Source organism: Colossoma macropomum, unplaced genomic scaffold (assembly GCF_904425465.1).
Source record: "Colossoma macropomum unplaced genomic scaffold, Colossoma_macropomum, whole genome shotgun sequence".
In the NCBI taxonomy this organism is placed as follows: Eukaryota; Metazoa; Chordata; class Actinopteri; order Characiformes; family Serrasalmidae; genus Colossoma; species Colossoma macropomum.
This window is the reverse complement of record NW_023494798.1, coordinates 938,495-962,859: the sequence shown is the minus strand read 5'-3', so window position 1 is coordinate 962,859 and position 24,365 is coordinate 938,495. Positions and strand designations below refer to the sequence as shown.

The 24,365-nt window shown below is 38.9% G+C and overlaps 1 protein-coding gene across 1 annotated transcript in view; it reads left to right on the top strand.

Moving 5' to 3' along the window:
* Positions 1-24,014, top strand: part of rab27a (RAB27A, member RAS oncogene family) — a 32,950-nt gene extending 8,936 nt beyond the window's left edge. Inside the window, exons 2-6 of the mRNA XM_036585498.1 lie at positions 12,409-12,581; positions 16,148-16,233; positions 16,536-16,639; positions 19,061-19,184; positions 22,565-24,014. Of these exons, the coding sequence (XP_036441391.1) occupies positions 12,429-12,581; positions 16,148-16,233; positions 16,536-16,639; positions 19,061-19,184; positions 22,565-22,766 (669 nt within the window). The 5' untranslated portion in view covers positions 12,409-12,428 and the 3' untranslated portion in view covers positions 22,767-24,014. The remainder of the gene's footprint in view (positions 1-12,408; positions 12,582-16,147; positions 16,234-16,535; positions 16,640-19,060; positions 19,185-22,564) is intronic.
* Positions 24,015-24,365: the final 351 nt, after the last annotated feature.

Below are 24,365 nucleotides of genomic sequence, written 5' to 3'. Positions count from 1 at the left end.
TTAATAATTACGATAATCATTATATTATCTTAGTTTAATTTAAAAAAAGTTTAATTGTCTTAGTTTAATAAAAAATTGCTAATAGTGTGGTGGACAGGAAAATTTGAACAAGAAGCTGGTGAATATCTTCATATCACTGGAGAATTAGGGGTGGGTGATAATAAATAATTGCCCCCTCTTTGAAGATCATATGATCCCTAAATGTAACTAAAGCCCAGCAGTGAGGAGCTGAACTTTACCCTCCTCTGCTGTCACTGCAGACTGGCAGGGTCGCCTACAGAGCAGCGCTGGTAGCTGATAATGAAGTGATGCTCTTTTTTTTATCTGAGGGTCCCATTTTGTAGGGAAGATTTCAACCACTACCCCCTATAACTCAGTTCTAAGGGGTAAGGAGTAACACTCGAAAGCAAGGGGTAGGATTAAGAAATGGGACTGGGCCATCCTCTACAGAGAACACACACATTTTAGTACTCTCTATTCAGTATTGACAGTCATACATTGAAATCTCACATGACTGGCCAACATACAAAAGATTTTAAGAAAGATTTTCCATGTAAGTCCACAGCGGTCCAGAGTTTCCAGAATTTGTCTGTCTGGTGACGTAGGTTGAATTAGGAGACATTTTTTTGCCAGAAATAAAAACATTAGAAACAGAAATTTGCCATCAGTATCAAAAATATGTTCTGTTCCAATTTCCAAAAGATGCAGGGCAGGGGGACTTGAAATCGTATTTAAAAGACATTTTCTACCGTGATGTGTACTCTGTCCCAGAAAAAGACCATTTTTCTACACTGCCAAAAGGCATGAACCTTCTTCAGTTTTACATTTAAAGCACAAATTCAGTCTGTCTGGAATCTTTTGTAGGTGAACAGGTGTGAAGTATATACTAGTCCTGATTTTAAATTTAAGCTCATGAACACCAGATGAGGTAGAACACACATTAAATGCACCGTTCCTGTTTATTTGCTGAGTTTAACATATAGGGGAAAAAATAAATTATAGATAGAAATCATGAACTAAAGTTTGCAGGAAATTGCCATATTTAAGTGTGTTTTGTAGAGCATGTTAACGTACTTTCAATTAGGAAATCAACAAAACATAATTTGACCAGGAGTCTCCAAACTTTTGCATAGGACTACTTACAATTCGGTGATGTCACAATTTTCCGACTGCACCAGGAGTTCCTGTTGATATGAATGAGCGGTGTCAGTGACTGACAGCCAGTGCAGTCAGGCCTTTCCAGTTGTGAGAGAGAAACAAAGGGAACTGCATCAGATGAATGAGGCAGAAATAAGAGGAGGGAGTGTTTTAAACGCTGGAAAGGAGACGAGACAGCCTGTAGTGAGAAAACTCTGAGATACACAGACTTGCATGCTGAGGTTTTACTGTGGTTGTCAGAAAACACGTAAGCAAAAATAGTGCTCATGATATGCTAGATGTTCTGATAACCCGTCTCTCCTGAAAATAAAGTCAACTGTTAGCGATTTTATGATGGAATTGTCTTGGCTATGCTTTTTGTCACTCAGTATTCGAGAAAAGAAATCAGTAACTACTTTCATTTTGGCACTTAATGCTTCAGACAGTGTATTATTGTTCAAGAAGCAAATTTGGTGTCATGATTATCTTAGCCGGTAGCATTTCCTTCCCAGAGCAGAGATAAGAGAAACATGCACGCTGCATCACTGAGTGCTGCTCACTCTCAGAATCAGCCCCCAGAGCTTCCAGACATAATAAAATAAAATGATTCATTGCTTCTTTGTTAAGTACTTGATTAGCCGAAACCTTTGCAGACAGCTACACCGCACCAAGTAGATCCAGCAGAGCTCACTGTACTAATGCTTTTCACTCCAGTGCTATAGAGCTGATTCTGAATTCACGGCTTGCAAAGTTAACTTCTCAGGGCCTTTCATAGTATCTTGAAGACCAGAGGAGGTGTTTACCACGGAGCCCCGCTGGTGACTTCCTGTATAAATAAAAATAATGCGTGGCCACCACTTAGTAAGCCGTGATCTCGTTCCCACGCTTTACTAAGTCATGGCCATGCATTATTTTTATTTAAACAGGATGTCATCATCAGGGCTCCGTAGTTTACAGTTTTGTCTGCTCTACAAGTTAGCGAAGAGCTACGACACTAAGGGTGAAACTCGTATCAAATTAGTTTCTTTTGTAAAATTACTTTTGGGTTCTTTGGATTTCTGTCATACTAATGATTATTTTGACGAAATCAAATAATATGCCTTCTGCCATTTCCTCTCACTTTGCCCCAACATCGTTATTCAGAGTTCAGTCTGCACAAGTGATGTCTTCATTTGTGATGCAGTGAAGCTATAAAAGCCATATCGCCCCCTACACTTCCTGTAGTGTATTACAGTCTGTCAGAGTGACTGTGTGGATCATATGAACATTATAGAGCTTTTTAAATGAAACAGTAGAAGCCATATCGCCCCCTACACTTCCTGTAGTGTATTACAGTCTGTCAGAGTGATTGTGTGGATCATATGAACATTATAGAGCACTTTTTAAATGAAACAGTAGAGGCCATATCGCCCCCTACACTTCCTGTAGTGTATTACAGTCTGTCAGAATGTAATGTAATGTTTTGCTTCTGTACTAACAAAACCTGTCCTAACAAAATCTCCCAAAAGGCAATTTTACAGGAGAAGGAAACAACATTCTTGTAATGTTAAGGATAAACAACATTTTTTTCCAAGCAAGTTTTTTTCTAGAAATTTTAGAATTTGCTGTGCTCAAATAAAAAACAAAAAATACATGTATGCATAGTCTTGATATGATCTGCAACAATACCTGAGCATAAAGTGTTTTGGCTGATTCTACATGTTGAACCTGTGTTTAGAAACAAAGAGTCCATGCAACAGTTTGATTTTGTCAGCGATGGTTGATAAGCTAATTTTGTCAGCTTCCTGGTGGTGTGTTAGTTCTAGGCCTGATGTTATACACACCAGATCACATGCCTTTTTCACACTGAGAAAAAAAAATCAGCTTGCATTTTCAGATGTGCCTCTTTCTAGTAATCTCAGTTTTAGTTCTCTAGTTTTAGTTGACAGTGTTTGTAATGGAAAAAGTTGAAGCATTTTTGTGTCAGTTACTTCAAAACAAAGGTGATGTGTAATGCTAGGGGCAGATTTCAAAAAGCAGGATTCCACAGTTGGCTGGGTAACTTAAGCCAGAAGTCAGATCTGTCCAATAGGAAGAGAGCTACGGAACGTTTCAGTCCGACAGTTCTTACTTTTAGCTTATCAGCTTAACTGAGAAATCCTGCTTTGGAAAATTCTCTCCTTAAGATACATTTTCACAGATTGCAGTACAGTGCAAGAATGTTCGGCTTCTATTGTTTCACTGTACTGTAACAGAAGAAACCATATACTACCACTGGTATACAGGATTTGGGCAGAATACTTAAAGTAGTGATGGCTAAATACTGAATACACTGTTCTAAATGTATTCAGTAATGCATTCTATAACAATATTCCTATAAATGTATTCAAAATAAAGTTGAAGACATTTACAGTGCACATTGATAAGGCACATTGGGAAAACCCTGCTGTTGTAATTTTTGTTTAATACACATTATTCCTTGCTGTTAGTGGTGGCAGTTTTCTTATTTAAAATTGTCAGCATTATTTTGGCTCTCATTACTTACTTTGGTTATGGGATTAACAGTTAATAACCTGTAACTTGCCACAAAATGCACGCATGAGTCCAGCACAACACTGATGCTAAGCTTATTACTTGTGAAGTTATATTATGTCTCAAAAATTGCATAAACACTGAGATTAATAACCGATCACATAGATTTATCAGTCTACTCAGGCTTTAGCAGAGCTCAGTAACACTGAGATTAATAACTGATCACATTGATTTATCAGTCTACTCAGGCTTTAGCAGAGCTCAGTAACACTGAGATTAATAACTGATCACATTGATTTATCAGTCTACTCAGGCTTTAGCAGAGCTCAGTAACACTGAGATTAATAACTGATCACATTGATTTATCAGTCTACTCAGGCTTTAGCAGAGCTCAGTAACACTGAGATTAATAACCGATCACATTGATTTATCAGTCTACTCAGGCTTTAGCAGAGCTCAGTAACACTGAGATTAATAACCGATCACATTGATTTATCAGTCTACTCAGGCTTTAGCAGAGCTCAGTAACACTGAGATTAATAACCGATCACATTGATTTATCAGTCTACTCAGGCTTTAGCAGAGCTCAGTAACGCTGAGATTAATAACCGATCACATTGATTTATCAGTCTACTCAGGCTTTAGCAGAGCTCAGTAACACAGATTAATAACTGATCACACTGATTTATCAGTCTACTTCACACACTGTGTGCTGATTTTAAAGTGGTTAAAAAACAAGCATGGATAGTGTTGTTTTTTTTTTTTCTAATCAGTGTGCAAGTATTCTAAAAATATTCATGTAAAAAATTTAAAATAATTCTATTCTAAATACCAACCTTTAAAAAATGTAATTTAGACTAAATACAGATAGTTCATTTCTATATTTTAAATATGTAATCCCAGTACTTCAAAAATCATTACATTTTCGTATTGGATGAGTAACTGAGGCTGCCCCTTCGGATGAGCTGTTGAGCTAACAGTGTCACACTGGATGCTAATGAGGACTCCTCTTCTATGATGTTCCAACATATTATTTGGATACATGGATGTTTTACTGTTTATGGACTTGGCTAACATCAGCTAGAGTAGCTAGCCAAGTTAGAGACACAGCTGCATATCCTCTGCCTTCTAAGTCACGGCCTTAACAACGTGGTGCCAGTACCCGAGTGTTTGGTTAACCGTTCTAGGTGCCAGTATTTGCACATCCTTATTTGGTAGCGGATTAACCAATTGCAGAAATAGCTATTAGTTGCAACACTACTGAGATGTTTGTCTTTTTTCGTCTGTATCTTCGTCTGTAAGTGTAGTTTTGGGTTCATTTAGTCTTTGCTTAGTTGGCCTGATAAGCCAGTTGTCTGCAGTAGCTTAGAGTATTTTCCTGGCTCCAGGCGATGCAGGAGTGGATTCAGGAGTGCAGGTCCTGACAGCCTTTCTGAATGAGGCCTGCTGAAGTGGAAAGAACCAAGAGTTCAGTACATATTCTGAGTTTTTTGTGTCAGCTTTAAGCTGCTGGAGCAGGTGGAGAGTGCTTTTCTGCCTCAGTTCACTCATCAGGATGGAAATGTTTTTTTATCCTCAGTTGTACTCTGAGTAGCCCAATTTTCCCCCTTTTTACCCCAATTGTAGTCAGCTGGATATTGTCCCATATCTATAAAAATGGTGCAGACAAAATGTGGGCTTCTATAGCTACTACTGTTTTAGCTATGTAGAGTACATTTGTCTTTTTTTGTAGTTAACAGTGTATCATGCAGTGTCCAGTTCATAAGCATGCATTGTTGGAGTATAAGCTTTCATTATATGATAGCTACATTAGCCTCGTAGCTTCAGTGTAAAATTCAAACTTCAGTCACCAAACACATCTTGAGTGATCAATTACATTTGCCATAAAGGGGGAATGTGATTTTTTTTTTTTGCTGAACTATTCCATAAAAAGGCCCAAATCATGGAGAAACCACATTTTTCAGGTTTTTTTTTAAATGAAAATTTGATATAGTATTTAAAATAGTTCAAAACATACAGTTCATTCCCCAGTCATAGTCCATATATGGAAATTAAGCTGTGAAAACAGCCCATTTTGAATTCACTGTTTTTGTGATGTCAAGAAAAGTGACATATTTACATATATCCGCCTACAGTGGTATAGCTCTGCCAGCTTATGTTATAAAGAGTGTTTTAGCCTGGACTGCTTTTTGAATGAGGGAGCCAATCAGAACAGAGCTCATTTACGTATTTCATTTTTAAAGGCATAGTAACAAAAACAGCCTTTTAACTGTAACAAATGAATTGCATCTGTGTTTGGTACACAAAAAAACAGAACGCTATAAGGGTGAATAAATGAAATAAAAAATGCAGAATATGGGCCCTTTGATATGTTTATATTTGGGGTAAAGGGAAACGTTCTATCTTAAATAGTCCAGTTCTAGGCATAATTTTCAACCTCATAACTGTGTTCAGGTCACACCACCACAAAAAATCTAATCAAGAACATTTTGGAAACAATAAAAGTTCTAAAATCAGCTTATATTCTGAGTTAAACAGCCTGTGGAGCTCTAATGCGTGTGATGATGAGGTAACTGCTTTGCAGTCTTCCTCTGAGACTGTGTGGTCTTGATTTTCCCTCAGACTCTAAGCAGCTTAACGTCCCGAGCGGGTTTTAGTGATGTCGGAACGCCAGAATGTGGTGTTTGTGTGAGGGCCCGTTCATACTGCAGTCATATGACTGTTCCTCATGCTGCTGTCTGTGGGAATGGACCCTGGTTGAACGAGCTTTACTATCAATCCGTGCATATCACAGCTGTCTTTCACTTTGTCCCACGTATCCTGTTGCTCTGCTTGTCTAGACAAGAGACTGGGGTAGTAAAGACAAATTAAAGTATTCAACAAGCTGAGGTGTGGAGTAAACTCAGTTTACAGTTGTTTGAACCAAATTTCACCCTAAACCAAAGGTTTCTGGAGTATCTCTGGTTATAAACCTGAGCCAAAAAAAAACATGTAGGTCTTTGCAGACGTTCATACATGGTGATATAAAGGAAAACATTAAAAATCCAGCGAAGGGTTGAACTATTTCGGGATCTAATTGCGATTTATCTGACTTGTAAGTGTGATTTAATTGTTGTTATTTTCTGTAAGTTACTTTACGTGTGAATCATGAATGTCTGCCAGTTCTCAAGCTCTGTGTTATTAGGTTTAATTTACCTACTTAAAATGTGCTAAGACAACATTGAGTATTATAAAATATGATTCAAATCGCACTCGTAAATTGCAATGATAAAATGAAAGTGATCAGTCTTTCTGCTCTACTCCAGTGTTTTTCACCCTAATCTATCAAGCAAATGGGAAGTTGCTTCAGTGCCTGCACATTGCCTTCTATTATAAATGTGTTGTGAGTCAACAGCTTTTTAGATGTTTTGTAAGTTTTGGGAACTGCATTGTAATGAACAGATGCAGCAGATGGAGAATTCTTTTGATGGAGAAACTCTTGTGACAGGCTGGCTTAGTAAACCTGGTGCGTAACACTGTGTACTGAAGAAAACTGACAATTGTAGTCTATGTTATTTGTGCACTTTTGGGTATAGTGTATGAACGAGGATTCAGACGACCAGTGGCTATGTTCCATCAGTTACGACTGCCAATCCAGTTTGATCATTTTAATGTCAAGCCTTAAGATGCACAGAAAAGAAAGTATATCTCTTTTTTTATTTTACTGATAAAGCTGTGCTGCACCCTGGATTCCCTCACAGATCATAAACAAATAACGTTTTTTACATTATGAGTACAAAGGTTATTAAAAACAAACAGGACAATGCATAGCTACAGTAGGAGTAGCTACTTAATGTGGTTAAGCTTTAGCCGTATTATTATTTTAACAAGAAGTCATTCATAGGCTGGAAACACTATTTACAGAACCTACAGCAAAAACTAACCACATCACACCAAAACCCACCAAACCACACCAAGAACTCCCAAACCATACCTAAAACCACCAAACCATACAGAGAACTGCCAAACCACACCAGAACTATCTAACAATATTGAGACCCACCAAATCACACCTAAAACTATCAAATCAGACCAAGGACTATGAACCCATATTGACAACTACTAAGCTATACCAAAAACTACCAAACCACAGCCAGAACTATCAAACCATTTTGAGAACTACCGAATCGCACCAAAAACTACCAAACCACACCTAAACCTATAACACCAAAAACTGTCAAACCATTCCAAAAACTAACAAACCGCACTGAGGTCTTCCAAACATACCAAGAACTACCAAACCACACCAAGAACTACTAAACCATTCCAAAAACTATCAAACCACACCAGAAACTATCAAACCACACCAAAAACCACCAAACCATTCCAAAAACTACCAAACCACACCAAGAACTACTACACCATAGCAAAAACTATCAAACCACACCAAGAACTACCAAACCATTTCAAACACTACTAAACCACACCAAAAACTACTAGTTCACACTAAGAACTACCAAACCATACAGAGCTGCCAAACCACACTAAAAACTACCAGACCACACAGAGAACAACCAAACCACACTAAGACCTATAAGTTCACACCATGCAGAGAACTTCCAAAACTCACCAAAAATGACCAAACCATACAGAAAACCAGATCACACAGAGAATTACCAAATAACACAGAGAACAACCAAAACAAAGAGAACCACCAAACCACTCTGAGAACTGCCAAACCGTACCGAAGACAGTTAGCTTATACGTTTCTAGAAAGCACGTTTATGTTCTCTGGGTTAAGCAGACACTGGAGATAATCTTGTGTTACCACATAACCTGCCGTCCTGGAGAAAGGATTCTTTTTTTTTTTTGCCTACCTCGCACTCCCGCATCCCGTGGTAGTGCTGTCAATCAGTGAAGGCTAGAGGGCACGACCAGATGACATATGGCACATGATATAGCGAGGCTAGTGTGAAATAAAAATCACTGTGTTCATTGTTTTTGATACTAATTTTTGATAGATTTTGTCTGTTCCAACTAAAAACACTTAACTGCATGTATCGTGAAAATATTTTGAAGTATCATGGTGTTAGGTGTGCCTTACCCCCACCCCTGAAATGAATACAGAAGTGCAGATAGCCAATCAGTATGCCCCATTCCCAATAGCTGTTTAATGTACAGTAGATACCAGATGCTCTGTGTATGTAAAGGCAGACCCTCTGAGACTGACCACAATACTGTAGGTGTCAGTGAATAATGATTTCACTGTGTGGAAAGGTTTGTTGTAGGCTTTGGGTAAAGGCAGTGCCAAGTGTGTGGTAAGACCTGTGGGTTGTTGGCATTAAACCCACCCCGTCCCTTTCACACCACGTTCACAGGTGTTTTGAGCGAGTGGGCACAAGTTGTAACAAGCTGTAATGAGAGCTCTTTCTGGTTAGTGTGCCATCAAAAACTGCACATAGTCCAGAAAGAAAAGATTATAAGAGCATGTGAACGGGGTGGGAGGGGTGGGAGGGGTGGGCATTTCATCTCTGTCCAAACTTTGAAGAGAACACCCCAAACACCAAACTACTTAATTAAACTACTTTGCATGATGTATGTTTTAAATTCTACTGCTACAGTAAGAAACAGAGCCTGGTGGACAAAACTCATAAGTATTTTTTAGCCACATAGTGTTATATAGTATTTTATGTTATATTTTATTATATTTTTATGGAGGCTTCCTTGGGCTTCTTAAAGCAATTGTTTAAAATAGATCATTACACGGGTATTTTAATAGGGATGCACAATATGGGAACTGTGGGCCAACTCTGATTTCTAATTTCTATAAAATATAATAATATTTATGTATTCTTACATTTATTATTATGTTTTATTTTAGTCATATATTTCTTGGTCAAATTTAACAGGCAAAGCAAAACAGTTCATCCCCCTACTAAACGCTGAATGCTACAAACCTTCTTTACTAAAGTGTTCTTTAGTAATGAAAATGGTTCTATTTAGAACCATGAACACTGAAACAACCCTTTTTATAATTAAAGGGTTCTTTGCATCGTGAAAGTGTTCTTCAGATTGATGGAGAATGTGTTGTATATGGTTCTATATAGAACCTCTTTGACAAGGGTTCTGTATAGCACCAAAATTGTTCTTATATTGTAACAAGCCTGAGATCATAACAGTAGAAGGACCGTTCACTGTTGCTATATAGAACCTTTTTCAAGAAAAGGTAAAAAAAACACTTTAATCATGGAATCGTGGAAAGGGTTCTTTGAATGTTCATGGTTCTATATAGAAACATCATTTTTAATCGTGTAAAAACTGGTCTGACTGATTTATGCCCAGTCATGTGATGTGATGTGATTTATGTGGAAAAGTGGGGAGCGTGCTTAATAAATTGGCAACCCAGTGTACCTAGCTAGCTAGGTAACTACTGAGTGTGCTTCAAATGATCCAGATAATACTGAACCAGGTGTTTTTGGTCTGCAGGCCTGCTAGTATTCCCAGCCTCTTTACATGTAGCTGAGTGTCCTCAGGAGTTGTTGGAGTTCAGTGTTGCGTTCATAGCCAAAGAACTATTACAGCTGCTGGCTAGTTGGCTTGAGTACATGCACTCATTGCTGAGCTTTGCTTGAGCAAGAGCCTCACAGGCTCCAGCCCAGGTTTCCTCCCCTGGGCATTACAGCCCCAGTGACGCAACCGCCTCAGATGGTATAGTAGGTGAAAACCCAAGAGCATCTCGGATAGAATTTCAGAAGCTGTGTGAAAAACTACCCTATATTTTTGAGGCGTGGCTGCACACAAATGCAGGAGGCCTGTTTGTCCACCCATTTCCTCATTCCTGAGCTTCTCCTGCTAATGTTCAGCAGGGCAGTGAAAGCAGCTCATATATAACTTCACAATTCCTGTGTGATTGAAGATGGTTTAAATTGGCTTGTGTAAGAGCCTCGTGCTTCTCATTAACGGCCATGGCATTTTGCAAATGGCTGAAATTCTTTCTGTGGAGTATTTCTGGGTTTCCTGTTAACATGTCTGCACCTACAGACTGACCAGAGAAGAAGGAAACTTCCCTATTCTTTCTGGAGCTGTGAGATTGTTGATTGAACTCAATTACAACATAATCAGTTAACATTTACCTTCTCAGTGAGTCAGTGAGTAGTTTGCATGATGGTCATTCCTATTTTAAATGCTGCTGCTTTCTTGTACAGTAAGAAACATCAGGGTGTCCATTTTTGATGTGTCATCTCGAAGCATTTTTTAAACAGAGCATTATGGTATATTCTTATTAGGGATGCATCGATATGGGAATTATGGGTACATACACCGATCAGGCATAACATTATGAGCACCTCCTTGTTTCTACGCTCATTGTCCATTTTATCAGCTCCACTTACTATATAGGTGCACTTTGTAGTTCTACAGTTACAGACTGTAGTCCATCTGTTTCTCTGATACTTTGTTAGCCCCCTTTTACCCTGTTCTTCAGTGGTCAGGACCCCCATGGACCCTCACAGAGCAGGTACTATTTGGGTGGTGGATCATTCTCAGCACTGCAGTAACACTGACGTGCTGGTGGTGTGTTAGTGTGTGTTGTGCTGGTCTGAGTGGATCAGACACAGCAGTGCTGCTGGAGTTTTTAAACACCTCATTGTCACTGCTGGACTGAGAATAGTCCACCAACCAAAAATATCCAGCCAACAGCATCCTGTGGGCAGCATCCTGTGACCACTGATGAAGGACTAGAGGATGACCAACACAAACTGTGCAGCACCAGATGAGCTATCGTCTCTGACTTCACATCTACAAGGTGGACTGACAAGGTAGAGTGTCTAATAGAGTGGACAGTGAGTGGACACAGTGTTTAAAAATACCAGCAGCACTGCTGTGTCTGATCCACTCAGACCAGCACAACACACACTAACACACCACCACATCAGCGTTACTGCAGTGCTGAGAATGATCCATCACTCAGTAGCTGCTCTGTGAGGGTCCATGGGGGTCCTGAGCACTGAAGAACAGGGTAAAAGGGGGCTAACAAAGTATCAGAGAAACAGATGGACTACAGTCTGTAACTGTAGAACTACAAAGTGCACCTGTATAGTAAGTGGAGCTGATAAAATGGACAATGAGCGTAGAAACAAGGAGGTGGTCATAATGTTATGCCTGATCGGTGTGTGTTAAGTTCTGTAGGGTTACAGATGCAATAAAATGTAGAAATTTTAGCACAGTAGTCCAGTATCACCTAAACATTCTGCTCTTACAGAGTACAATAAATTTGTCATCTGATATTGCTTTGAAATATCGGTCAGATCTAAGCAGACTGATTTTAAGCAATACTGATACAAATCCGATATCACAGTGCATCCTGATATTTAATACTTCTTCTTATTTTTCCTGAAATAGCTTCAACCAAACACCAAATGTATTTTATAATATTTTAATGTACATTGTATATATTATTACTGGATATTCTCCAATAAAGTTGTCATTTTGGAGATACAAGGTTTTGTTCCGACAGCAGCGATATATAAACATTTAAACAGTAATGTATCACCTCTGTCCAAAAAACAATAGGCATCTCCAAAATGGTAACTTTACAGGTGAAGACAAAAATGTTCTTAACTTTTAATGTAAGTTAATGTAAATGGATTTGACTCCAGGTTATTTTGGCGCATTTCTGTTCAACCATTCATTATCAAATTTTCACACTGTGTAAAGGACAGTATATTTGAATGATATGCAGTGCTTGGATTAAGTGTCTGTGTGTGTGTTTGTGTTTCTCAGGTCAGTAAGCAGCCCTCACTATGTCTGATGGGGAATATGATTACCTCATCAAGTTCCTAGCCCTGGGGGACTCTGGGGTGGGCAAGACCAGCTTCCTGTACCAGTACACGGACGGCAAGTTCAACTCCAAATTCATCACCACAGTGGGCATAGACTTCAGAGAAAAGCGGGTGGTGAGTGTCTGTGTGGCATTTGAAATATTTTTAAATCACTTAAAACAAAAAGCAACACAAACCCAACAACCCCCATGCCCCCCCGCCTTCAAGCCCAAACGCCCATTAACTGTTTCCTGAAAAAAAGAGGGGGTGGGGGAGTACAAAGCACAAAGGTGTGAATAGTTCTGTGCCTTAAGAACACGTCATCAATCTGACGTACACTTTTTCGCAGGACCTTTCTCAAAAACATATTTAAGAAAAAACTTAGGAAGGTATTTGGTGAACGAGGCCCAGTGTTTGAGTGGTTAAACATGATACGTGGTCCTGATTTTGACCAAACCGAGTGTTGATCGGTTATATTCGACACATCTTACACATTTTGTCTGATCAATTAAAGCTAAAGAAGTGTTTTTTCTCTCTGTGTCGCTTTAGAAATGCGCATGCATCACCCAAAAGCTCTAGATTTAGCATAAATGCAAATATCTGCTGTAACAATCCTTTTTTTCACTTTTTCAATAAACAAGCATATTGAATTTCATAAAACAAAGGTCCACATTTAGGCTACTGCTTTACGAAAGCACCTGATACCCATATTTCCGAGACTATTTTCCTAGAATGAATGGTAGGATTGGATGTACTGATACTTCAGAATCACTCTGCAGATCTCTAGTGTTGTGTGTTTGTGTTCCTTCACAGCTACATGCATTTAGAACACGTTTTACTGCACCATCAGACCATGAACTCCAGGTGTTTTCCCAGACCCTTCTCGAACGGCTGTTTACTTTCTCTCTTTTTCCACCAACCGTGGGAGCTGGAGTGTGAAATAAGCCCTCGTTCTATTCACACATGCAGAAGAGCTTGTTGTCGTCAACGTCATGAGATGTCTTTTGTACTTTTTACTTAAAAAGGCAGGAGGAAGCCTTCTGTAGTCCCGCTGTAAAATCAGGAAAAAGCTGGACAGAAGGGAGAAAACTGATAAATCATGCTGAAATCATTTTGAAATGGTGAGAATAGAAGACTGGAATTGCATTAAAGGGGAATTCCACCAATATTTTTTTGAATTTCTGCACAATTAAATGGTTAATGGTGGTTTGGTGGGAAAAGCACCGTTCTAGAGAAACTTTGAGGTAAAATTGTTCACAGTGGTGGTGATAGGAACCAGACGCCCACCTCTAAAAGCTCCCTCAGAGGACGTTATTACATGAAATGGTTCAGAATACACTGAGATATTGTTTTATATTAGTTTTACAATAAGATTTACACCTAAAACAATCCATTTTAAACCCCATTCATGACAGAGAGGTACACGCAGGGTGAAATAGTCCTCAAAGTAAACTTATTTTTCCAGATTTATGACTATTTTCCCATCATCAACTTTCCATCATAAAACTTAGAAGACTCGTGTAGGCTCACTGGTGGTTTTGGATAGTGAATAAAATGTCTATATTTGTGTTGTAGTCATGGCGACCCCTGGTTCCTATCACCACCACTGTAATGTAATCTGAACCATTTCACACCAAACCACTCTGAATCTCTCTGTTTACAACTCAATGGTTGAATTATTAATAATCTTTTTTAAAAATCAGTGGAATTCCCCTTTAAGCCATATTTCAAAGATTGCATTGTTAGTGCAGCCTTGCAGGATTGCAACATGCTGATTTCAGTCATGCAGGAGTGCATTCTCTGAATGTAGAAGAACTTAAGCCTTAAGGCAACATAATTTGCTTACTGCATACTTTAAAATTCAAGGAGCTTCCGGTTGGGGAAGGTACAGCCAGAGAGGCCTGTATAGTTCACTTCATTTCAGTTCACTTTCAGTTCCAGAGAATTTATTTTAATTCAGCTCACTTATTTATGTAGGGAATTCTAGTAGCCTCATTTTGTGCAGTGAATTCCATTTGACACTGTATTTTATTGGACACTGAGGGAGAGCATAGCTAAAATATTTTAAAATAAAAACATACTATTTGCACATACTCCCATCGAACAAGCAAGTTCCCATATTCTGCTTTTTCCTGAATTTCATTTTGTTTTCTTGATGCCCGTTTCTAAAGTTTATGTGGTTTTATGTACCAAAAGAGTCATAATTCATGATTACATGAGCATTTTCCAACCTGTTTTTTATCCTTTAGAATTAAACTGTCTGTTTTTGTTACTGTGCCTTTAAGAATATGTAAATTAGCTCTGTTCTTTTCGGTTCCCCTACATTGTGCCTTATTAAAATAAAGTAGTCTGAAACACTTCTTATAACTTCAGTGTAAGCGAGCAGAGATAAACTGCTGCAGGCTGAATAGATAGATACATGTAAATGCATTGCTTTCGTGAATTGAAACAGGCTGTTTTTGCAGTTTCGTGTCCATATATGGACTGTATATATGTACCAAGGCGTGCCATTAAACGTGTGTGTATATATATATATGTATATATATATATATATATATATATATATATATATATATATATATATATATATATATATATATATAAACTGTCTTTTATGACAAAAAACATGATTTTCAGCCTTCTGCAGTCAATGTTTCATTGCAACAGTAAAGAAAATGGAAAAAAAAATCGGGCCTGCTCCCACCCTGCGTGAGCAGTTCATCTGAGAGTGGAGCTCCCTCCTAAAGAATAAACAAACTGTTCCTACAAAGCAAACACAGGCAGAAGTCATTAAAACCCAGAGCGAGACTGAGTTAATGCTTTACGTTTGAGGCACGTTTGAAAACTGCTTTTCAGAAATGCCTCGATTCAATCAAGATATGGACCCCAATCACTGCAGCCCACATGTAATGGATCATTATCAGTCAACCGGTCAACATTCTCCCACATCTTGGTCAGATAATGTTGTCTGCCGGGTGGTTGGGGTAGTGTGGATGCAATAAATTTGTACAGCGACATGTTGCCCTTATAAAAAAAAATGTGATGGTAACTTTATAGAAGAGAAAGCTTCTTATTTCTTTTCTAAAAAGAAAATCTTACTGCTTTCTGTAATGTAAGTAAATGGGAAGATATATGTGTTTGTGTGTATGTATGTATGTACATGTTGTAATTATGGAATATGCAAAGTAGATTATTCTGATTGGCTGCTAGTTTTCATTAAAATAACTTCTTTAATTTACTTTTTTATTTTTACATTATTAAACGGTAAAGAGTCATTTTGAGTGGTGTGGTGTGAAATTCTTAATTTTAAAGACTAACCGAGTCAGAACTGTTCACAGTGGTGGTGATAGGAACCAGACGTCCCCCTCTAAAATCTCCCTCACAGGAAGTTACTACATTAAGTGGTTATGAATTCACTGCCTGATTATTTTTCAGAGTGATCACTATTTTACCATCAACATTACATATAAAACTTGCTACCTCTGGCTCTTATCACCACCGCTGTAAGGAAATCAGTCAGTAAATTTGCCTACAGTTCATCATTTTATTTAGATCCACTCTGAATGACTTCTCAATAATTGAATTATGTGGAAATTTCCCTTTAATTGTTAGTCACATAAAAATTTTACAACAACCTAAGCAGATGGCTGACTCTGCTGCTGGCGTGTAGTTCACAGCTTACAGTAAATGGTTTCTTTAAGGTGTACAAGTCCAGCGGGTCCGATGGTACAGCTGGGAGGGGCCAGAGGATACACCTTCAGCTATGGGACACAGCAGGCCAAGAGAGGTGAGAACAGGGGTGCTTAAACTAAGTAGCGTCCCACACTGCATGTGGAGATCTGCTGTCCTGCAGAGTTACCATTATGGTTACTTATTGCAATAAATAAACATTATTTGCCTACAAACACCAACCAGTCGAGATGCTAAGATGGTCATTTGGCTTTTTTTCTGGACACTTTAAACACAAACACTATGTAAACCGTACAAAAACTATGTAACTTTACAGTGTAAATGTAAACATATAACACTGTCATTAGCAGCATGTTTAGCACATGGAACTGATGTTCTTTGCTTTGAATGCCGTTACAGGTTCAGGAGTTTGACAACAGCGTTCTTCAGAGATGCTATGGGTTTCCTGCTGCTATTTGATCTGACTAATGAACAGAGCTTCCTCAACGTCAGGAACTGGATGAGTGAGTGTCTACTTCTTCACCAGATCCTCACAGACATAAACATTCACACAAATTTGTACCGCTAGTTCTTCTAGCGGCTCCTGTTGAGTTTCTGCTCAGCTGACTAATCCCACAATTACGTTTGTTGCTGTTGCAACTGTGAACCGTCTGACAACATTTGCAAAAAACCCTTCAAGCTAATGAGAAACTGCAGCATACAATTCAAAAACTTGGTCAAAGTAACTACATTCACAGTGTCAAAGGGCAAACTGTTAGGATAGACTGTGTATAGTTGTTTCTTCTGTAATCAAGCCACTGGGCCTCATTCACAAATATCTTTCTAAGTTTTTTCTTAAATTTGTTCTTGAGAAGGATCCTGAGAAAAAGTCTATGCCAGATTCATGACGTGTTTTTAAACCACGGAACTGTTTCACCTCATGATGTGTATACAAATGATCATACCCAGTATTGCACCATACCCAATGTACAGTTTTTATACAGTAATATAAGAAATAAAAGCTGTAATATGTACAGTTTTACACATTTTCATATATGCAGTTTGTGAGTCTGAGGTAGATAAATAAGGTGCAGGGTACACAGGTGATAGGATATTGATAAATATGTTCCAGATTACAGGTTAGATGATTCTAAGAACAAATCCCAAAGAAGAAAACACTGGTCAATGTCAGAATCTTTGTGAAAACTGAGTAAGTGGGGTTTAAGAAGAAATTTCTTCTTAAGAACGGTTGGTGAATGAGGCCCAGTGTTGGTAAATTCTATTTTATCTTTTCTATCCTGCCTAGTTCATGTCTTTTGACACAATCTAAGTTGTCTCATTAGATCAAATGGGCTTTTTGTATGGAGTTAGATTTAAGCCAAAACATATCGTATTTGTGAACTGATTCGAAGGTGTGCATCAGCTTTTGAATGTAAATTTATATTATATTATATTATATTATATGTAAAGTGCAATAATAAAAATGAGTTACGCGAGTAGTTTTTGGGTCTTAGTGCATCAGTTCCATTTTCAGATTTTTTGCCAACATTTCATACTTTTCATTCATTCTGATAAAGCATACATGTCTGCGGTTCAGGTTGCTCAGTCTGTAAACTTATATGTATTGTTGCAGTGCTATCAGAATCACAATCGTGCAGTTTACCATGAAATCTGTACCTTACTTGTAAAGTCTGAATTGCAGATGTGTTACAAGTTTGTGAACATGAACGTAAACAGGCAGATCTGAACTGTACCCATAATCTTTGTGATACGTTGATTCGGATTAACTTGCAGAAGTTCTGTACGTGCAGACTTTTGACAGTGTTGTTGCACCTCTCTCAGAATTGTAATTGCACGGCCCAGAGTAGTGTGTGAAACTGGCAACTGTGGTTACTTCCGAGTTGTGATTGCTTGACACTATGCACAATAAAAGACCCTGCCTTCACTGTTTGACTGTTTGTGGGTTTTGATTTTTATATTAAAAGAATGACTGAAAAACGCAAGAGAGCGCCAGAGTGGGTCCTTATTGAGTGAAGGTGAATGGGGCAAAACGGCAAAAAAGTTAATAATCATTTATAAATTACAATTTTGGACACAGCCTTCAAATGATCCCATTAATTTAGCACTCGCTCAAGAGCGCCCTCTAGCTTCTGACCAACCCAGAAGGCATGGTGAAGTGGCAGTGAATGGTATACAATACAAATACAAATTCTCTGCTAGAACAAGGAGTAAAGAGTGTTATGCAGTCATGACCTGGAAGTGACCAAAGATTCACGCACTTCTCTGGGCCGTACAGTTACGTTTCTGAGAGAGGTGCAATGGTACTGTCAAAAGTTTACATGTAAGAAAACGAGACACAGACTTATAAATGTATTACAGAGATCATGGATGAAGTTCAGATCTGCCTTTTGCTTTTATGTTTATAAACAATAACACACCTATGATTCAGTCTTTACATATGGTACAGATTTCATGGCACACTGTATGATTGTGATGGTAGCATTGCAGCAATATAGCCAAAAGTTTGCAGCCTGAGCAAACTGAAGCACAAACATGTACAAATTGACCTGAATGAATGAAAAGTATGAAATGTAGGCAGAATGCACATTTGCAATATCTGAAAATGGAACTGATGCACTAAGAACCCAAAATTAATTGCATAACTCACTTTTATATTTGCACATTAATACCTAAACATTGAAAAGCTGATGTTTGCCTTCAAATCACAGATCACAAATACACAATACATTTTGGCTTCAGTCTAACTCCATGTTTCTGCCAGTGTTCTGTAGAGCTCACCGTAGTTGCTGTGAATGAAAGCATTTGAGGGCTTCTTCACTCAATCAGGTCTTGGTCAGTTGGTCAGTTCACATATGTAAATACCCCTGAGTTCCACCCAGTACTGTGAAGAAGAAGAACTTTTTGTCTGTGTTGTTCCTGTGCAGGTCAGCTGCAGATGCACGCATACTGTGAGAACCCCGACATCGTCCTGTGCGGAAACAAGTGCGATCTGGAAGACCAGCGAGCAGTCAGCGAGGATGAGGCTCGAGAGCTAGCCGAGAAATATGGGTGAGGACCAATTCTGGATAAAACTCATCATCAGAAAATGCTAAGCTGTTATGGTCCAGTTAGGATTTTGCTAATGGGATTGGGCTAACAGGTCCTGCTAGTTTTCAGCCTGTGCCACTTCAGTGTTGTATTAAATAATTCCTATAAGCCTAATCTTAAAAGCATGTTTAGACTGGACTTATTGTGCACCCAGAAAAGTGATCTAATGCCTGTAGTAAGCTAAAGCTTAGTAATTCAGTGGTTTTACCAACAATTAAACAGCCAAAGACGAGAGCTAGAATACGACACCAGATAGATAAACTTCATGCATCATGCTAGCATCGTCATGGTTGCTGCTTCCGCTCTGAATTCATATTAGATGTCACACAATTAAACTGTTTTATGCAACAATTAAAAAAAAAGCTGGGTTATGACACCAGATAGACAAACTTCATCAGTACTTCTTTGGGTACAGGCAACGTCCTTATAGGAAAGTCTGTTCACTTGGCGGCCATCTTAGCAACGCTGCCAGGCAGTTATTTCCAGCCTGTTTCAAAAAATATTTGAAATCACTGATACAATCTTACAAAAACCTCATAAAACGTTTGTATGGTTTGGCTCAGTAACACACAAAAAACATGTTTTTCATGTTGTTCTGGCTACTGCGCTTGTGCAGATCTCCACAACTGAGGGGGGCTTTTCTTGCTCACAACGTAGCCATTTAGCTAACTGGCTAAATTTTCTTGAAGGGCAGGACTTTCCCCATAAATAGAGGCCATGTTGAGACTTACGAGCTTTCCCATACGTTTTTCAACCAGTGACCCTTCTCCTCCTATGTAACATCTCTGGTACTGGTATGGAAGCATGTTAGCATCTTCATGGTGGCCTGCTATCCGTCTTGAGTTAGACAATTAAACAGCCAATGAAGGATGGAATATGACGCTAGATGGACAAACTTCATCAATACTACACGCTTAGCAAAAAGTGTTCTACATAGTACCAAAAAAGGGTTCTTTGGCTAAATAGAACCTTTTTTGCTAAGAGTGTAGTATTGATGAAGTTTGTCTATCTAGCGTCATATTCCATCCTTCGTTGGTAGTTTGTTTTAGACGATCTAACATAACTTTGGAGGGATAGCAGGCCACCATGAACATGCTATACACAATCATCTACAACACATTCTCCGTCAATCTGAAGAACCGTTTTATGACGCAAAGAACCCTTTAATCATGCAAAGCGTTATTTAAGTGTTCATGGTTCTATGTAGGAACATTTACTTTACTAAAGAACCATTTTTTAAGAGTGTACTTAGTGTCTTCACGGTGGCCTGCTAGCCCTCTGAAGATGTTAGACTGCATAAATCTAAATTGTTTTATGCAACAATAAAGCAGCCAAAGATGAAAGCCTGAATATGATCATCACCACATGTAAGTTTCATCAGTACTGTTTTGGGTATTGGAATGAAATTGCTGCTAGCATGTTAGCGTCTTCATGGTGGCCTGCTAGCCCTCTGAAGACATGTTAGATTTCCTCTGAGATGTGCTGCCATGCTGTGAAGTTTGCTTAGAGGGCAGAGGCAGCAGTGTTTGTTTAAGCACTGACCTGCTAATCTCTCGAAACTTGCCAGAATGCCAAGATGGCAGACCAACTGCAGGGTCAATATTTACTAAGCTAATGTAAGGTATCTTTGTCTTAGCCACATGCTTAGCAAACGGAAGCATGTGTGTTTTAAAAGCTTTCATAATCTCGTGGGGATGTTATTTCAGGTGTTTGGAAAGTAGATTTTGCATGCTTTAAATTCCGTTCACTGTTGGTGAAGAAAAATATCACTTCAGTTCTCAAGCACATGCTGTTCTGGTTAACATGCATAAACCCTTAAATGGGCACTAAATGCCCTGAAGCGCAGTGTATACGCTGAATAGCTCATGAATGACGTATAAAATATACAGTAGACCAGTGGTCAGTCATCCTGGAGATTTATTTTGCTGCAGAGCTTTGTTCCAGCGCATATCTAGCTGGATTATGACTCATTAGAAATGATATCATTTTGTTGATCTTTGCTGTTTGCTTTGGCTCGGTCAGGAATCCTACCTTTCTTTACTTCTTACAGATGAAAACAAAGAATGTGTGAGAGTACACAATCATGTCTGAGAAGTGGGAGCAATTTTGGTGTCCTTAATGCGGTCAGCACTTGATCTACTCACGTTAATTTGAGGGAGAGGTGTGGACGGTGTCTGAGTCAGGCCGTAAATCATGCTGTTGGGAAAGGCATTGAGAAACGCTGCAGCTGTGATGCAACATGACTCTCCCACCTCTCCCTTCATGTTACCCTCTGTAAAAATATGAATGCAGCTCAGGGGCTTCACTGTAGAAAAAAGAGGGAAAAAGAAGTGCTGTTATTGTGCTGCAGTGTGCAAAAGTGTTGGCACCCCTGGTGAAAGGCCAAGTTTTGCTGATTTTCTAAGTGAAAAGTTCATTTTGTTTGCTAAATCTAACATACTAGACTTAAAATGTGTCAAAGTTTTGACATGTTTTACAATGTATGCTTTGTTTTTTATAATATGTAAATAAGTAAATAAATAATATTATATTAATTAAACTAAAATCCCTCCATTTGTGCGAGAGCTTCCTTCAGTTTTAGAAAGTAGAAGGATGTATGCCAATAAAAGAGAACATACCTGTACCATTCCGATTTTCTACAGCCAACGGGTTTTGGGCATTAGAACGCTGACATCATAAACGTCACGTTACATTAGCAGCTCTGTACATAGTGGCAGTAAAACTCCCAAAAAAATAAATAAATAGATGCAAACTTCATCATTACTACACTCCTAGCAAAAAGGCTTCTATATAATACTAAAAAAGGGTTCTTTGGCTATATAGAACCCTTTTCAAAAAGGGTTTTTATAGAACCATCTACAACACATTCTCCATCAATCTGAAGAAATGTGTCACAATGCAAAGAACCCTTTAATCATGCAAAGGGTTCTTTGAGTGTTCTTGGTTTTACATAGAACCGTCTTCTTTACTAAAGAACCCTTCAGGAGCCATCTTTTTTTAAGAGTGTACTTTGGGTACAGGAATGAAATAACTACTAGCATGCTAGTATCTTTAAATGCTGGCCCTCTTAACGTAGGTTAGATTCTCTCTGAGATGTGTTGCTTTGGATCGATAGATTGATCGATCAATCCCTGATCTTAGTCAGACAGAGCTGGTGATGTTTGGAGTTGGGTAGTTCTGGTCCAGAAAGTAAAAATCCTCCCCAGGATTTTGTTCCAACTCCCTGAACACCTCTGCTGCTGGTTTGCCCTGAGGCTTTCTCACTTTCTGGACCTGAATGACCAACCTCTACATTTTTACACCTCTACTAAACCCCGCCTCCTCTTTTCTGACCCTCTCAGGATCCCATACTTTGAGACGAGCGCAGCAAATGGTGAAAATGTCGCCCAGGCGGTGGAGGTCCTGCTGGATCTGATCATGAAGCGGATGGAGAGATGTGTGGACCGGTCCTGGATCCCCGACGGCACCATGCGCTCCAACGGGCACAGCGGGAGCGAGCTGGTCGAACCACCCACGCAGGACAAAAGCAAGTGCGCCTGCTAGTGGCCACCTGCTGCCCTCTCAGTCTGTTATCAACCAGCACCATTGCCCTCTTCTACACTTGGATAGATAGTACATAGGACAGGAGAAAGTGCCAATAATGTCTTAATAAGTTGGTCTGGAAAACACTGCAGTTAGGCCCCAATTCCACAAAAAAATTAATTGGTTAACAAAAATGAATACTGCAGCATTTTTCTGCCTGTTTCTGCAGCATGCGGTCGATTACCACAGACAGTTTCAACACGTTTTCCTGTACTTGTTGACTTGTATGCTTTTATAATAGAAGCCAATGGGCAGATGCTGAATATACTTACAGTGGAAGCCACTGGGGGGCAGGTCCTGAAGCATTGGCTTCTATTATACATGCATTTAGTGTTTTTTCTGTTATTTTACTCAGTTACTACAAATGCAGGCTGCACAACAATTCAGTTGTTGTTATGCAGGTCCTTCAGAGTGGTTTTTTTGTGAAATGGTTGATTGTAGAGACTCAGATTTCTTTACAGAGGTAGTGATAGGAACCAGGGGTCGCCATGACTACAACACAAATATAGACATTTTATTTACTATCCAGAACCACCAGTGAACCTGCATGTGTCTTCTGAGTTTTACATGGAATGTTGATGCTGGTAGTGCAGACCTGCAGAATTTCCATGCTGGTCTGTTAATGCTGGTTCAGTTGGTCACCCAGCATTGACATAAATGTGTGTTACAAATGCAGGTTGAAAACGCTGCAGTATTCCTTTAATAGTGAAAAACATGTTGTGTTACGATGCTCTAGTAATAGTCACCCCACAACGACGGATGATTGACATGCAATATTATGTCATACTGATTTCCTGAAGCCATTGCCACATGTTGAGCTGGTGGTACTTGCAGTTTTGCACAACACCCAGAGCATTATAGACCGTCTCTCTGGCGGAGGTTGTGGTTTTCCATGTGCTGAGTAATCTGCACTTGCTAATGGCTTCTGTAAATCAGCCTGTTTCACATACCATTTCATACATTCTGGCATCATACTATAACGGACGGACCTGGGACTGGACACGGGGTCTATATGCATGTGTGTCTGTCATCTTTTTATCAGCGTTAAAAATAAGATAAAATAATAAGGAATATGTTGGTTTAGGAGTTCAGATTGCTTTATGAAAATAATAGGCTGCACTCTTAAAAATGATGGCTCTTCAGGAGTTCTTTAGCAAAGACAGTGGTTCTATATAGAACCATGAACGCTCAAAGAACTCTGTGCATGATTTAAGGGTTCCTTGCATCATTAAATGGTTCTTCAGGTTGATGCAGAATGTGCTGTAGATGGTTCTATACAGAACAATTATTATGATGTCAAGCCTGTAACAGTAGGAGAAACCTTTTTGGTGCTATCTAGAACCCTTTTCAAAAAGGTTCTGTATAGAACCATATAAAACACATTCTCCATCAATAGAATAACCTTTTTGAGTGCTACAAAGAACCATCTACCGCCCATTTGTCAGTGTGAAAAACACTTTCATGATGCAAAAAACCCTCTAATTATGCAAAGAGTTCTTTGTGTTCGTGGTTCTATATAGAACTTTTTTCTTTTTCCTAAAAAACCCTCGAAGAACCCTC